This window comes from Plecotus auritus (assembly GCF_963455305.1).
Source record: "Plecotus auritus genome assembly, chromosome: 1".
NCBI classification, from domain to species: Eukaryota; Metazoa; Chordata; class Mammalia; order Chiroptera; family Vespertilionidae; genus Plecotus; species Plecotus auritus.
The window spans coordinates 167,970,648-167,985,846 of record NC_137770.1 but is presented as its reverse complement, the minus strand read 5'-3'; the positions used below and the strand labels follow the sequence as shown (position 1 = coordinate 167,985,846).

Sequence of the window (15,199 nt, the reverse complement as noted above, 5' to 3'; positions counted from 1 at the left end):
TGGAGGTGGAGGTTGAGAGTGTGCAGATGGAACATGGACCCGAGCTTTCTGAGCCCATAAAGATGTCAAAAAATAAAAAGATAAATACCAGTAAGCGATTGTCTTACTCTGCAAAATTCAAACTGAATGTAATCAGCTATGCAAAAGAGCATGGAAATAGAGCTGCAGAGAGACAATTTGGACCTCCTCCCACTGAGTGTCTGATCAGACAGTGGAGGAAACAGGAAGAACAACTCTTTAAGATGCCAAAAAAGAAGAAGGCCTTAAGAGGAAAACCAGCAAAATGTTTAAAATATTGATTTCTTAATTTTGGGTTGGAAAATGGGGTGTGTCTTATACATGGGGGCATCTCATACACGAAAAAATACGGTAATTGTGTTCATTGCTACATGCTTGTCATTGCATCCAGTCTTACTCGGCAGACAAAGCTAGGAAACATATGTCTCTGTGTATTTTTATATCTATCTACCTTATCTAGATGAAAATCATTGAATTTATCCCAAACCTGTATTTATATATTCTAAACTTCCCCCTTTACAAATTTAGAATTCTCTTCCCCAACAGTGAGAAAGCTGCTTTCCACTACTTTTTTTTATTGGCTCAAGGAAGCATATAGAGAAGGTTGTTCCTGAATTGCTAACCCATACCCTGCAACAACACAAAACTACTTACTAAAGCTCAATAGTGATTTACAGTTATTTTTAGAGAAATTTGTATACAGCAAATGCATAAATCTAATAGGCACAATTCAATGAATTATGATTTTTGATATCCACACTTCTATGAAGATAAAGATTCTTTTCAATCATTCCAGAAAGTTCCCTCCCTGAGTCAACAGCCTCTCCAGACAGACACTTTTCTGGTTGTATTTCTTACGTAGGTTAGTTTTCTTGGCTGAGTTTTTATCAAGTACTTTTTATATCCTGAGAGATTTTTAAAAGAAATTCAAAAATATTTTAATTTCTTATAGATGGATGTTGAGCTATGACATAGTATTTTTTTTTATATTTTTTTTAATTGATATTTTACAGAGAGGAAGGGAGAGGGATAGAGAGTTAGAAACATCGATGAGAGAGAAACATCGATCAGCTGCCTCCTGCACACCTCCTACTGGGGATGTGCCCGCAACCAAGGTACATGCCCTTGACCGGAATCGAACCTGGGACCCTTCAGTCCGCAGGCCGACGCTCTATCCACTGAGCCAAACCGGTTTCGGCATGACATAGTATTTTTTAAAATATATTTTTATTGATTTCAGAGAGGAAAGGAGAGGGAGAGAGATAGAAACATCAGTGATGAGAGAGAATCATTGACTGGCTGCCTCCTGCATGCTCCCTACTGGGGATCGAGCCCGCAACCAGGGCATGTGCCCTTGACCAGAATCAAACCTGGGACTCTTCAGTCTGCAGGCCAACTGCTCTATGCACTGAGCCAAACCAGCTAGGGCTAAGACATAGTATTTTTAAAGTAAATTAATGTATATAATACACCCTTGCCCAGCCAGCGTGCATCAGTTGGTTGAGCTTTGACCTATGAACCAGGGGGTCATGATTCAATTCCCAGTCAAGGCACATGCCCAGGTTGTGGGCTCAATCCCCAGTGTGGGGTGTGCAAAGGGCAGCCAATCAGTGATTCTCTCTCATCATTGATGTTTCTATCTCTCCCCTCCTCTCTGAAATCAATAAAAATATATTTTAAAAAAATATACCCTTGAATCCAAATGAAATCCAGACCCTTAGTATGGTCTCTGCTCTTGAAATTACTTTTCCAAGTCTCTCTGATTCACCAGACTTCAGCCACACTGGACACCTTTCAGGTTCTAGACCACATTAAGTTATTTTCCACCTTAGAGGTTGTGCACCCTCTGCTAGAACACATTTTCCTTAATCTTCACCTACTTGGTTTTCCCTCATCATTTAGATCTCAGCAAGCCATCACCTCCTCTAAGAGATTGTCCTTGACTGCTATACTTAATGTTGCTCACCACTTTTCCCCAATCATTCCCTGTCACTCCCAGTTTTGTTTTGTATAGAGCTCCCATCATGCTCCTAATTTATTTATTTACTTATTCAGTTACCTATTTGTATATCTATCTATCTATTTTGTCATTGTTATTTTCTTAGCACCTAGAATAATGCCTAGCAAGTGTGTGTGTCAGTGTGTGTGTATATTTGTTGGATGAATAAATGATCTAATAATTTAGCTTGGTGATCTTTATGATATACCTTCCTTAATCCCTAAGGATCTCAAAGAACAAAATATTTTCCTTACACAAATTATTAATGAATATAAGCCAACATTTTTGTCCTTTCTTTTATATTTTTTTTTACTTTGCTTACTCTTCCTATCAGTAATATAATAATACTGTCTTACTGTGATATGACTACACATAAAAATTATATATTCATTGTTTTTTGTTCTTTTTTTGAGCAACTGTTCAGAAAAAGTACTTCCACTTGGAAGTGATGGAAATATTAAATGTAAACATTTTTGCTTACGTAGCATATGCTAAGTTAGAGCCATAAAAAATGCTCTTCTCAAAAATGGGCTTTAAACTTGGCCAAAGGTTGCTTCACCTGGCTGATTACTCAGAGCCTTCCTTTGCATGGAAATGAAACTGGGTTTTGTCCCTGGAGTAACATAAATAAGAAAGAATGTGCCATCAGGGACAGGAGCTGGGGCTCTGGGACATGCTCCTCTGCTCTGTGACGGAACACAGCTGCTCCCTCTCACAGGGGCAGTTCCCGACAAGCCCGGAGTGGTTTTGTGATTATCTACTTGTTGTTCGACCACTTTGTGGTGAAGAGAGTGATAGCTCATAAATGGGTTTATTTTTGCTCATCCACAGTTCACGTATTTTTAATTATGGCACCAAAATACCTGAGTGTGGATGGAGACTCATTTTAAGAAATGTAACGGATATAATTACACAGTTGATTGTTTTCTGTAGGAGTAGAAACATAAGGGCTGTCAGAAGAGACAACATGGATTTTGTTTGTGTGTGTTTGTTTCCAAGGAGCATAGCAGCCACTGATCATGAACCAACAGATGCCAGGAAATCCTTCCCTTGTTTTGATGAGCCCAACAAAAAGGCAACTTACACAATATCTATCGTCCACCCCAAAGACTATAAGGCACTTTCAAATATGCCAGTGCAGGTGAGTATTTTTGAAAAATTGTTTGTTTATGAATATAATTAGTTTAAAATATCAGGTAAATTACCTGATTTGCTATGAAAGAACACCACTGAATTCTAAAATTAAATGTGCTCTAATAGCTTATTTAGAGGTTTCAGAATACATTTCCTTTGAATTCCTAGAAGTCTTTATCTGTCTTTATTATAAGTATTCCTAAAAAAAACCCCACAAGAACAAACTAAAACAAACAAAATCTTAGGAGGATTAAAAGTGAACTGCCGACGGAAGGAAAAAAAATGGTGGTGGAATAGACGGACCTGTCCCGAGGCTTGTCCCGGAGCAGATAGAAAGAGCAGCTGAGGTTTGCACAGGGAGTGTTTGTTGGAGAGTTAAGGGACAGCTATACTCCAGGAGAAGGTGGGGGACTGCTGGATGGGGCTCCCCTGACCAGGCAGCCCCCACTGATGCTGGGTCCCCTCCCGGAGTCACCAGCTTGGACGCAGAGACCACGCCATCTTGAAGGGGAAAGTGGATGTTATCGGAAGCCTGAAAATCTGCAACTACGGCACCCACTGAACAGCTGCCAACCCCAGAACACCAGTCCCCAATTGGTGCAAACACGCGGATTCAGAGGAGCTCTACACTCCACCATGGAGGGGTCAGATTTCTCCTGGGATAAGGAGAGAGAGAACTACATAACCAGATATCCAGAGAAGAGAGACCATGGGGAGACAAAGAAACAGCCCGCATATGAAAGAAAAGCAGGCATCACCAGAAAAGGAAGTAAATGAAAAGGAGGCAAGCAACCTTCCAGAGAAAGAATTCAGAGAAATGGTCATAAGGTGGCTGAAAAGAATGGAAAACAAATTCAACAATATTTGTAAGAACCAAGAGGAAATGAAGAACAAAGAAGAAATGAAAAATGACATCGCTGCTGTAAAGAACTCAATAGAAAGCATCAAGAGTAGACTAGAAGAATTAGAGGACTGCATCAGTGAGCTAGAAGACAAGGTAGGAAAAAATACCCAAGTAGAGCAGCTTCTAGAAAAAAAAAATTAAAAAGCAGGAGAGCCTAAGGGAACTTTGGGACAACATGAAACAAAACAACATCCGCATAATAGGGGTTCTAGAAGGAGAGGAAACTGAGCAAGGAATAGAAAACCTGTTTGAAGAAATAATGACAGAAAACTTCCCTGATATAGGGAAGAAAAGTGAACTGCCACCAGTTATCTATGCCCCAGTGTGAATTAGTTTATCAACTTTTCTTCCAGTGTCAGGCACCTGAGCAATTGAGTTTTGATTGGAGAAGAAAGATGACAGGATAAACTTAACATATGAAACTGCAATGAAGAAGACTGGATCAGAGTAAAATGTTATTAGAATGTCTTGGCATGGAAGATGGAAGGTGAAGGTGGGAGGAAAAAGAATGCCAACTTTAGTAACGTCTGCTGAAGACCTCCCCATGTGACCTTTAACTTTTGTAGAATATACTTTTGGAAATCCTGGAAAGAAGAGACTATTCTGAATAATTAGGGGATCAAAACTAATGCCAGTAGGTTTTTATTGCAGAGCATATTACTTCCCTGGAGCTCCAATGCTCCCATACAAGCACATGTGTACGTACACTTGCCTTGTGAACGACACATCATTTCTACTTCAGCCTCCCTTGCTTAATCCCTTTTTAAAGCTTCTCACTGGTCTGTGACTTACTGTGTGGCTGCAGGGCAAGTGGGAATGTTTAAACAATGGGTAGCAGGAGTTGGGCAAATATTCATAGATGGAGTATTAGGACTGGTGATTGGCAGTGAGGGAAGCAAAGCTGGCGTGGAGAGAAAACCAGACAGATGGATCAGTAGTTGCACCAAGCAATGGAATCCTCTCTTCCCACAGTGGGGCAGTGACTTTAGTGACCATACCTTGGGTCTTTGTTGTAGACAACCAGACATGGAAAAGAGAACCCAACATCCTGCTATGCCTGGTACAGCTATTGCCCTCCTGCACATGCTCAAATCAGCTAATACCTACTTAGTTCTTCCTCTGTGCAAAGCTTTGAACACTAGCCTTGTCCTCTTTAAGAAATCACAGTATCTCCTCAAATATTATGGTCAGTGGGGGAAAAGGGGGGACATATGAATACTTTCAACAATAAAGATTTTAAAAAATATTATGGTCAGGATTGTGTGCTTTATGTTGAAAGGTAACTTATTCCTGTCCAGTTTAAAACACAGTCAAAACTGTATTTCCCTGAGAAGCTTTATACAGTGTATAGTTCAATCACTCTTTCACAGTAATGAAAATAAAATAAAATTTCCTATAGCCTTTTCAACAACACCATTGTACCCCTAAAAAGAAATTTTACCCCTAAGCTTTGACAAAGGACTTCTGAGTAGAAAGTCAAGTTCGGAGCAATCATTTGTCTTTGGACATGATTGACCTTTTGATAAATAAAATATTATCTTTTGTTTTCAACAGAAAGAAGAGTCAGTGGATGACAAATGGAATCGAACAATTTTCCAGAAGTCTGTTCCCATGAGCACTTACCTGGTGTGCTTTGCTGTGCATCAATTTCACCCCATAAAAAGAACATCAAAGAGGGGAATACCTGTGAGTCACATTATAGTTTTTAAAAATTTTATCACTTGTGTATTTGTAATTCATTTTCTACTTTTTTTGAGTGTTGTTTTTTTTTTTTTTTTTTTTTTTTTTTTTTTTTTTTTTTTTTTTATGAGACAGACTAGAAAAGTTACCCAGGTCTGTGAGATTGATGGTACCCTGAACAACATAGAAAAATGTAAACTAAAAGGATATGGGTGAAAAATAGACAAACACAACAGACATAGAAATGGGTAGCCTCAATTTATTAGGGAATGCCCAATTTAGTAAAATGGTTGAGTATTTGTGTGTGGGTGGGGCACCAGATGGTCCAGAGAGGGAGGAGGAAGCCAGAGGTGGACCAAAATCCTTTGAGTGACTAGCAGTGAGAGGTTGTTGGTGCCATTTCTGTAAGCATAAGTGTCAATAAGCATTTTATTAAAATGTAAGGAAATATAAATACTAAGCTTATTTTTAATCAAGATATCTAATTCAATACTTTCCTTTTAAAAAACCAAATACTTTTACTTAATCATTTTTCTCATTTTGGAGGCCCCCATTTTGCTTCTCTCCTAAACACTAGGCCTATCATTCCACATCTGTGCCTTTGTGCTATAATAATATATATTCTCATATTTTTTTCGATATCATTTTATAAGAAATTATCACCCCATTTTAAAGATGAGAGAATTAAAATTTAATTTTAAGTAATTTGTTCAAGATCACTCAATAGGTAAGTGGTGGAGACTCAAAATCCTCAAATCTTCCCAAATACTGTGGCCTGCTATGCTTCTGAAATATTATATTCTGAAAATAACTTTATCCTGCCTGGCCATCACTTGAAGAAAGGAATGGATTTCTCTATTTACTGTAAAACTAGCTCCTAGGGAAATTTACCTTAATGTTGGTACAATAGGGGTTGATAATGAGATATCTTAAACCTAGGTTTTTAGTATGCTGCCTATACTGTATCCAAATTATAGCAAATGGAGGAATACTCATTTTTCAAAGGGACTTTGAAAGGCCTTTTCAAAGGGGTTGTCTACATCCAACTTTTGTGTTTCCTTTATCACATATGTTGCTTTGATGCTCCCATTGGCTAAGAGATAATATTACTACGTAGCTATGTATACTGGCTGGGGGAGCCATTAGAGCCTGTGTAAGTTAGCTGAGCTCTAAGGATGGGTTTCACTATATAGAGAATTTGGAAGTATGTAATGGAAAATCTAGTTTGGAAAAGATCCCCAAATATCTTTTAAGTGGTAAATAGTTCTTAAATGGGTCTTCTTTCAAAGCTGAGGGCATAACATTCTATTTTAATCCAGCGAAGTTTTCCTCTTTTGGGTGGGAAATGAAGATAATACTGTCATATTGTATTACTTTCTAGTCATCTGTTTGATAAGAGATGAACAGAAAGCCAGACTCTCTTTGGATACTTACCAGAGACTCGAGTCAGGAGAACTCAGTGAAAGTGAGATGCGGAGCTGAGAAGAGTAGGTGCCCCCTCCCTCTGCCCCATGCAGAGAAGACAGAGTTTTCCCTCCTGCAAAAACCTGTGCTCTTTCTAATTATTTACTTGGACAGAGCATAGCCAATAGTAGTAGTTGAACCATTCATTATGTTAAAACTAGAGGTCCGGTGCACGAAATTGTTGCATAGGGCAGGGTCATTCAGCCCGGTCTGCACCCTCTCTAATCCTCTCCAATCTGGGACCACTTGGGGAATGTCTGACTGCCAGTTTAGGCTGGATGCCTGTGGGATCAGGCCAAAACCAGCAGTCAGACATCCCTCTCGCAATCCGGGACCACTGGCTCCTAACTGCTCACCTGCCTGTCTGCCTGATCACCCCTAACCACTCTGCCTGCCTGCCTGATGCCCCTAACTGCTCCCCTGCCTGCCTGATCGCACCAAACCGCCTCTGCCTGACTGCCTGATCACCTCTAACTGCTCCTAACTGCTCTCCCCTGCCAACCTGATCCCCCTAACTGCTGGCCTGATCACCCTAACTGATCTCCCCTGCTGGCCTGATTCCCCTAACTGCTCTCCCCTGCTGGCCTGATCCCCCTAACTGCTCTCCCCTGCTGGTCTGATCCTCCTAACTGCTCTCCTCTGCCAGCCTGATCACCTCTAACTGCCTCTGCCTTGGCCCTGCCATCGCGGCTTTGTCCGGAAGGACATCCAGAAGGTCATCCGGAAGATGTTCAGTCTAATTAGCATATTACACTTTTATTAGTGTAGATATCCTTGTTGCTAATGAGAAAAAATTATATTGGAGGACCTTGTCCTAAAAAATTGTTAAGAAAAAAGGTAACTGAGTTGGAAAGTAGCTCAGAGGTATTTTAACTCTGCATATTTCCTTTTTTGAATGTTAGGTGTATTACATTTTTATTCAATCCTGAAAAAAACAGAATAACTTGAAGAGTAATTTACAGTAATTTAGCAACAGTGGAGGCCAGCCATTGGTGGATTTTTTTTTACAGCTTTGTTGGCAAGAAATCTATGCCTGAGGTCTTTTTCAGGGTTAGTTAAAGGAAATAAGGGTTTAAAAGTAAATAAAATCACCAAATTCTATGCCCAAAAAACAAAATACTCTGAACTGTATAAAATGTAGAGATATTATATGATATTTTAGTTATGTGAATTAACTCTTGAGCTAAAATGTGCTTCTCTTGCTCTTGCAGGAGTCATATCTTGGGAAAGAATATCCCCAATAGGCATGTTATTAACTTTATAGTTTAGCTCAAAGTCTCTTATTGGAATATACTGCAATCCATTTTCAAATCCAGAATAATGTGAGTTATTATTTTTAAGTTTTAAAAAGTATAGGTTTAATGCACATACATTATAAAAAATTTGGAAGAAATAAAGCAAATAGGAAAAAGGAAGAGTCCCATATTACCATATGTAAAATTATTTTAAACTAGAGGCCTGGTGCACAAAATTCATGCATGGGTAGGGTCCCTAGGCCTGGCCAGCAATCAAGGTTGATCTGGGTCTTCTGGCTGCCGGCCGGGGCCTTCCTTCTGGCTGCCTGCTGGGGTCTTCTTTCGTTCTGTGTCACCCCCAGTGGTCAGTGCATGTCATAGTGAGCGATAGAACTTCCAGTCTCCTGGTAGAACTCCCTTGGGGACACTTTGCATATTAACCTTTTATAAATAGAGATTAATAGGTTTGTGATGCTATCTGAGGTACATTTGAACTACATCCTCAGCAACTTTGCCAGTGAAACTAGCTCTCAGGGAAATTTACCTTAATGTTGATATAGTAGGGATTGATACTGAGATATCCTATACCTAGGTTTTTAGTATGCTGCCTGTACTGTATCCAAATTATAGCAAATGGAGGAATATTCATTTTTCAAAGGGAATTTGAATTTTAAGCTTTGCACTAGTCTCCTAAGAACCATTCAGGACAAGTTAAATGGCAAGGGCAATCCTTGAAAAACAGTAAGTTCTAATTAAGTCTTGAATTTCTTTGGGCATTTGACCTTTGTCTTCTGTAAAGAAGGATGTGCTAAAAAGAGCAGTTACCTGGCAGAAGATTATTCAACTCTTGGCTTTCATGAGAAGAGGAAGTTAGGAAGAATTGTTCACTAAAAGAATGCTGGTTAAAACTATGCATTTAATTAGGTTTATGCTATAACCATATTAATTATAATAACTCAGTAAAATATTATATTGTACCTTCTTCCAAAAGGTCTCACAGGATGGTTTCTGAATAGTTACACCTAGAATTATATCTGTGAATGAATCCCTCCAACTTGCCTAGGTCTTCTTACTTGCTTCCCTCTCATAGCCATTTTAACTCAGGCTTATTTTATTATTAAAAAAATATGGTTTTGTTGTGGTTTTGCTAAAGTTTTCTGAAGGATTTTGATTTTATAACATTTTTCTTTTTTTATTGGTTTATTCTAAATTAAGGGCACTAATTTTCTCCAAAGGAATATATTTAATTTAGGAAGCCATAGAAGATTGCTAGTGATTCTTATTCTTTATTTAAATTTTAAAAACACACCTGAAAATAAAATATTAGTAAAATAATAAGAAGTTCTATGAGTAAGTTAGATTTTTAAATGTTATTTTTTGTTTTTAAAAAAATTCTACTACAGTAATAATAATCAGCAAGCATCAAAAAAATTTTGACTTAAATGGAAAGTGAGCTGCCAAGAAATGCTTTGTATATCCTAAATGCCAGCGTTGGGTTTCTTCTCAAACAGTACTTCATAGCAGTTGAGTACTGAACTCAAAGTTCTGAACATGTTTTCAATATTTATAGTCACAGCAGAAAAATAGTTCTTAGTCACCCAAACATCAAGCCAAGTTTGTGCATATTTACAATTTATGGGTCAGGAGCAAATTAAAATTTAGAAGAAATATATCACAATCCTATGATAAGGCAGTCACCAACAAAACCTGAAAATAATGTATCACAATTCCTTTCTACCAAGTTTTATTCCCCCTCACTTCCTGCCCACTGCTGAAAACCACTTCGAAAAACATAAACTTTGTAAAATTAAACAAATAGATATTATATTCAGTAATATCAACTATGTACCTTAAATATGCATTTATAGAATTAAAAACAATATAAAATTATTCTTCTTTCCCATCCTTCTACCTCAGCATTGATAATGAAACAGATGGTTCATTCAACCAGATTGTTTCATCAGCTTTATTGAGCACCTACTATGTGCAGAAGGAAGAGATACTAAGTCCTAAAGGGAGTAAAATATGCTAAGATATCAGTACCTCAATAAAGATGTGAAAGAAATGTAGCCTTCACTGTCTGGTGTCACTCAAATATGTTTTCAGGTCTTCGTTGGTCATAACACCCCTTTGACTACTAAAGCCCTCACCAGCGATTTTAGGGGCCCTGCAATAAATATCTTAGGGCCTAGGCCATTTAAAGAGATGTGTGAGCAGTTCAGATGAAACTCTGCAAAACCTCAACAGATGGACAGGTGCTAATTCTGCTGGATGAGAGGCAGTAGAAAGGCAAGTTATTGTCGATAGGTAAAGTGACCATACATGTTATCATCTATAAAACATAAATAATGAGGTGTTAGTAATTATTAAGTATGAGAAGAGGTGGAAACAGGTAAGCGACAGACTTGGGACATTCCTAGGCAAACCTGGATGGGTGATCACCTTTATCAGTCGGAGATGCTCAGCAGACGAGCACAGTGAGGACATGGAGCCAGCGCACAGCTGACCTGCAGTGCTCCCCAGTGATGGTGGGAATCCTGCAGGCCCCGGCCGACTTCTGACCAGGGGGATAGTAGCAGTGGTGGCTGGCAGTCTGTTCACGCTCATTCCTTTCTGTTCACATGGTCTTTCCAAGTTCAGTGCCACCTTCATCTCAGACCCTAACACACCCTTCCAGATTCTTGCCTCATCCACCTTACTACCCCTCGCCTGCCCCAGGTGACTGTCATCCAGTTTTTTTGAGACAAAACCATCTAGACTTTCCTCTATTCTCTTTCCACTCTATCTTTACAACATACATTCTGTGGTTTGCTTTTTTTCCCCTTGGTCTTCTGTTTTTATTGCTAAAAGCCTTTCCAAACAGGAAATAGAATAGTTTTGGTTTTTAAATTTATTGTGGTCATGAAAAGTGTATTTTGGAAGTAAAAAACTTAGCTTTTCTTCCTCCCTGCATTCCCCTAATGTTTCTCATGGTAATGTGGATACCACAATGTGGAAATCACTAACCTATGGGGAAGTGCAGACAGAGAAAATTGCAGAGGTTAATAATTCTACAGATTATCTCTATTGATACCAGTGCTCTTGATGGGCCATATAAAACTCTTACTGCTTAGGCATTAGCTTAGTTAATGCTCACAAGAATTCTATGAGATAGTTGTTATCTCTGTTTTGTAGCTAGAGAAAGTCAGGTTTCAGTGGTAGGTGTAGAGAAAAGAGTCAGTATGGCCCAGCCTGCATGGCTTAGTGGTTGAGCTTCAACCTATGAACCAGGAGGTCATGGTTCAATTCCGGGTCAGGGCACATACTCAGATTGCGGGCTCGACCCCCAGTGTGGGGCTTGCAGGAGGCAGCCGATCAATGGTTCTCTGTTATCATTGATGTCTCAATCTCTCCCCATCTCCATTTCTCTCTCTGAAATCAATAAAAATATATATATTTTAAAAGAGGCAGTATGATATAGTGAAAACAAGCTTTGTACTGAATTCTAGTGTCAGTTCTGCCTTAGACTTCATTTTTTCTCATGTATACAAAAGAGGAAATTTATTTTTAAAACTCTTCAAACTAAGATTTTAATTAGAGGTCCACAACCTTATTTAAAATCCTGTGGCTAGTTGAACGTTGGAATTCATATTTGTTCAATGTAATAGAGTAAAAACACTGTATTATTATTAACTGCAGTGGGATCTGGGGCCTCAAATGCTAATCAAACTAATACTTCTGCAGCAATATTTTCATAGAGAGAAAAAGAAAGATTATTTTAAAAACCTCCTATCAGTTCAGGTTAGATGGTAATGTTAACTTGGTTTATTTTGAACATGTAAAAAGTTTTTATTTTTCAGAGCTCTTTCAATTTTATAATTGTGGAAGCTGAGCTAGTGAAAGGATTGGGGTAAAGTTATCAGTGATGCAAAATATTCTATTATATTATCTATATATATATAAAAGCCTACGCTACCGTTATGACCTAATGACTAGAACGACCAGTCGACCTGTCGCTATGACACGCACTGGAGCTGTCCCCTGGTGGTCAGTGTACTCCCATAGCCAATCTCCCATGGACAGCCAGCGGCCGTTCCTTCCACTCCCGGCCCGGCAACCATTGCCTCCTCTCCTGACCCTACCCGGGGCCTTCAGGTCCCCAGCTGGGACGAGGAACTGGGGGTGGGTGGTGGCAGACGTGATCCCTTTTCCAGAGGGGCCAAGGGCTGGCTCCCTCCTTGGGGAAGGCGGCCAACCTCCCACACCCCATCCCTCCCCTAGGCCAGCAGACCCCGATCAGCTTGCCACCTGCCTGCTGCAGTGGCAGCGAGGGGAGGAGTGGGGAGGAGAGGAACTGTGCAGTGGTGGGGTGCTGGCATCCGGCATCTGTTCCTTCCACATCCAGGCAGGCGACCATCGCCTCCTCTCCCAACTCCACCAGGGCCTTCAGGGCCCTGGGCTGGGATGGGGAACAAGGGGTAGGTGGTGGATGCGGCCCCTTTCCCAGGGGGCCAAGGGATGGCTCCCTCCTTGGGGCCAGTGGCCAACCTACTGCTCCCCGTCCTTCCCCCTGGCCAGCCCTCATTGCTGGCCAGGCCTAGGGACCCACCCATGCACGAATTCGTGCACTTGGCCTCTAGTCAATAATAATGTCAGGTTCATAGAATTGATGTGTAGAGTGAGACATTACCTAAGAAAAGCTATATTACCTAGAAAATTTTCAAGTACTCCATAAGGCTAATACTTATTCGTAATGATTACACTACTGGGTTTTCTACTTGGTTTTGGTTTCAGAGACCTAATAATCATTGAACGTACAGAAGGCACATGGTTTCATTAGGTTGTTCTGAGCGATGGAGAGCTAGTGGGTCTAACCATTGTCAAAGGGTCACATAAAGGGAGTGACAGTGACCAATCATGAATCAGGACTTAGGTCCATATTTCAAATTCCTGGAGATACTCGAATGGAAGGGAGACTATTAAGAATTCCAAAACCATTCTTTACAGTAGAGTCCAATATGATAAGAGCAGCAGCAGTGATAACACAGATGTGCCACACCTCCCACAAGAATAATGAGCTGAATGTGGGCTTTAGAAAGCTACACTTTTACACGGGACACTAGCTCAGTAGATTCAGTGCTTCGAGGTATGGCAAATGGTATCCAACAGTGGTGTATCTTGGTAATTCAGTTTGCTTAGGCAATTTGCTGTTTTTAAAAACTGAAAATATATGCATGCAAGTTAGGTTCCTAAAGTCTAACAAACTTTAAATTTATATATAAAGTTTATATATAAAGTTATAAATCTTATGTATAAACTTTATATTTAGCCTTTAATAGAGTCCTTGAATAATAACGGCGTATCTGATTCTTTTAGAAGGTAAGGAGAAGAAAGACTATCCAGACATGTCTGCCTCCTCTCTCTGTGCTATTTTAATATGGTTAGTCATATCCTTTTTCAAGTCATCTCGTTAAAGCAAGCATGCAAACTGGAAAGACGAGAATTATTACCAAAAAAATGATAACAATTCAGTGTTAATGTTCTGATCTTTGTCCTGGATAGAAAGCAGTGCTGAGGCTTAGCAGGTGATGGAGGGTGTCCGCCTCTGCATAAAGCCCACAGACAGGAGAGGGCGTGCAGATGGGGCCTGGGCTGGAGATGAGGTAGGAGAGCAGAAAGGCTGAGCTGAGGAGGACACTTTTTAAAATCTCCAAATCTAAACATTACAGTAGTTCTGCTGTAGGCAGGTTGGCAGCGTCTTTAAAGTAAAAAAAGGGTTGTGATTTATGGCACATAGGACACACTCATGGATATGCTTTGGCTCATGATGTTAGGAGGTTAATATTCTGTGATTGCTTAGCTCAGTTGATAAAAGCAATGGTCATAAAATAATATGATCTATGATCCTTCAAGATAAGGGTCATAGCTCACAGGTGACATGCAGATTGGCCCGACCTTAAGGACAGAACATAACTTCTGTGGGGTGGTGTTTCTCAGAAACAAAAGAGGAAGGGACTAGTTTTATCTGGAATGAATTTACATTAATATCAGTGCTATTCAAGGATACTGCATTCCTGATGCTACCAACAGCAGAAATACAGAGAGTAAGAAAACCTGATTATATGGCCTCAGCAGCCTTCTACTTCAGGAAGCGAGCCTACGGGCCTGGGAAAGGAGAAGACTGCGTGGAAAGAGCGCACTGTCTTTCTCCGCCCGCATTGCTCCGCGTGGGGTGGGAGCCCTCACTGTTATCTCCCCCTCCTCTTCCTCAGCCCCCCCTTCCGCCCCCCGCCACTCTCCACACATTCTGTGCAGCGCTGAGTCCAGAGGAGCTGCCCTTCCTGACGTTTTTAATGGTGGCGAACCAACCTGGTGGAAATTCTGAGGGAGTGTTGACACACTAATTAGCTCACAGATGAAACATTCCAAGAAGCTCCATCTGCAACCTAGGAGTCCTGCATGAACGGGAGGCTCTGGATTTCATACGGAGCAATTATTTTGGCTCTGTTCAGTGGCCCCCCAGCTGGATCCTTAGTTTCACTTAACCTCCTGGAGAATGCGCGTCATTGCATAGGAGGGCAGAGAGGAAATGTATCTCCACTTATGGCAAATTAAAAAAAAAAAAAAAGTAGAGAGCAAAAACCTCAGAGAATGTTGGGATGGTCATTGAGTGAGTTGTGTTGCCTTTGGAGATAAAGATGGTCACATTTTTACTGATGCAGATAAAACAAGAATGTCAAGTACCCAGTGGAAGTGGGCGCAGAGAGCCAGCACTGGCCATTTAAA

General features: G+C 40.2%; 1 protein-coding gene across 1 annotated transcript in view; it reads left to right on the top strand.

Moving 5' to 3' along the window:
• Positions 1 to 15,199, top strand: part of ENPEP (glutamyl aminopeptidase) — an 86,400-nt gene that overhangs the window by 13,064 nt on the left and 58,137 nt on the right. The window contains exons 2-3 of the mRNA XM_080658401.1: positions 3,017 to 3,158; positions 5,610 to 5,741. Of these exons, the coding sequence (XP_080514527.1) occupies positions 3,017 to 3,158; positions 5,610 to 5,741 (274 nt within the window). The remainder of the gene's footprint in view (positions 1 to 3,016; positions 3,159 to 5,609; positions 5,742 to 15,199) is intronic.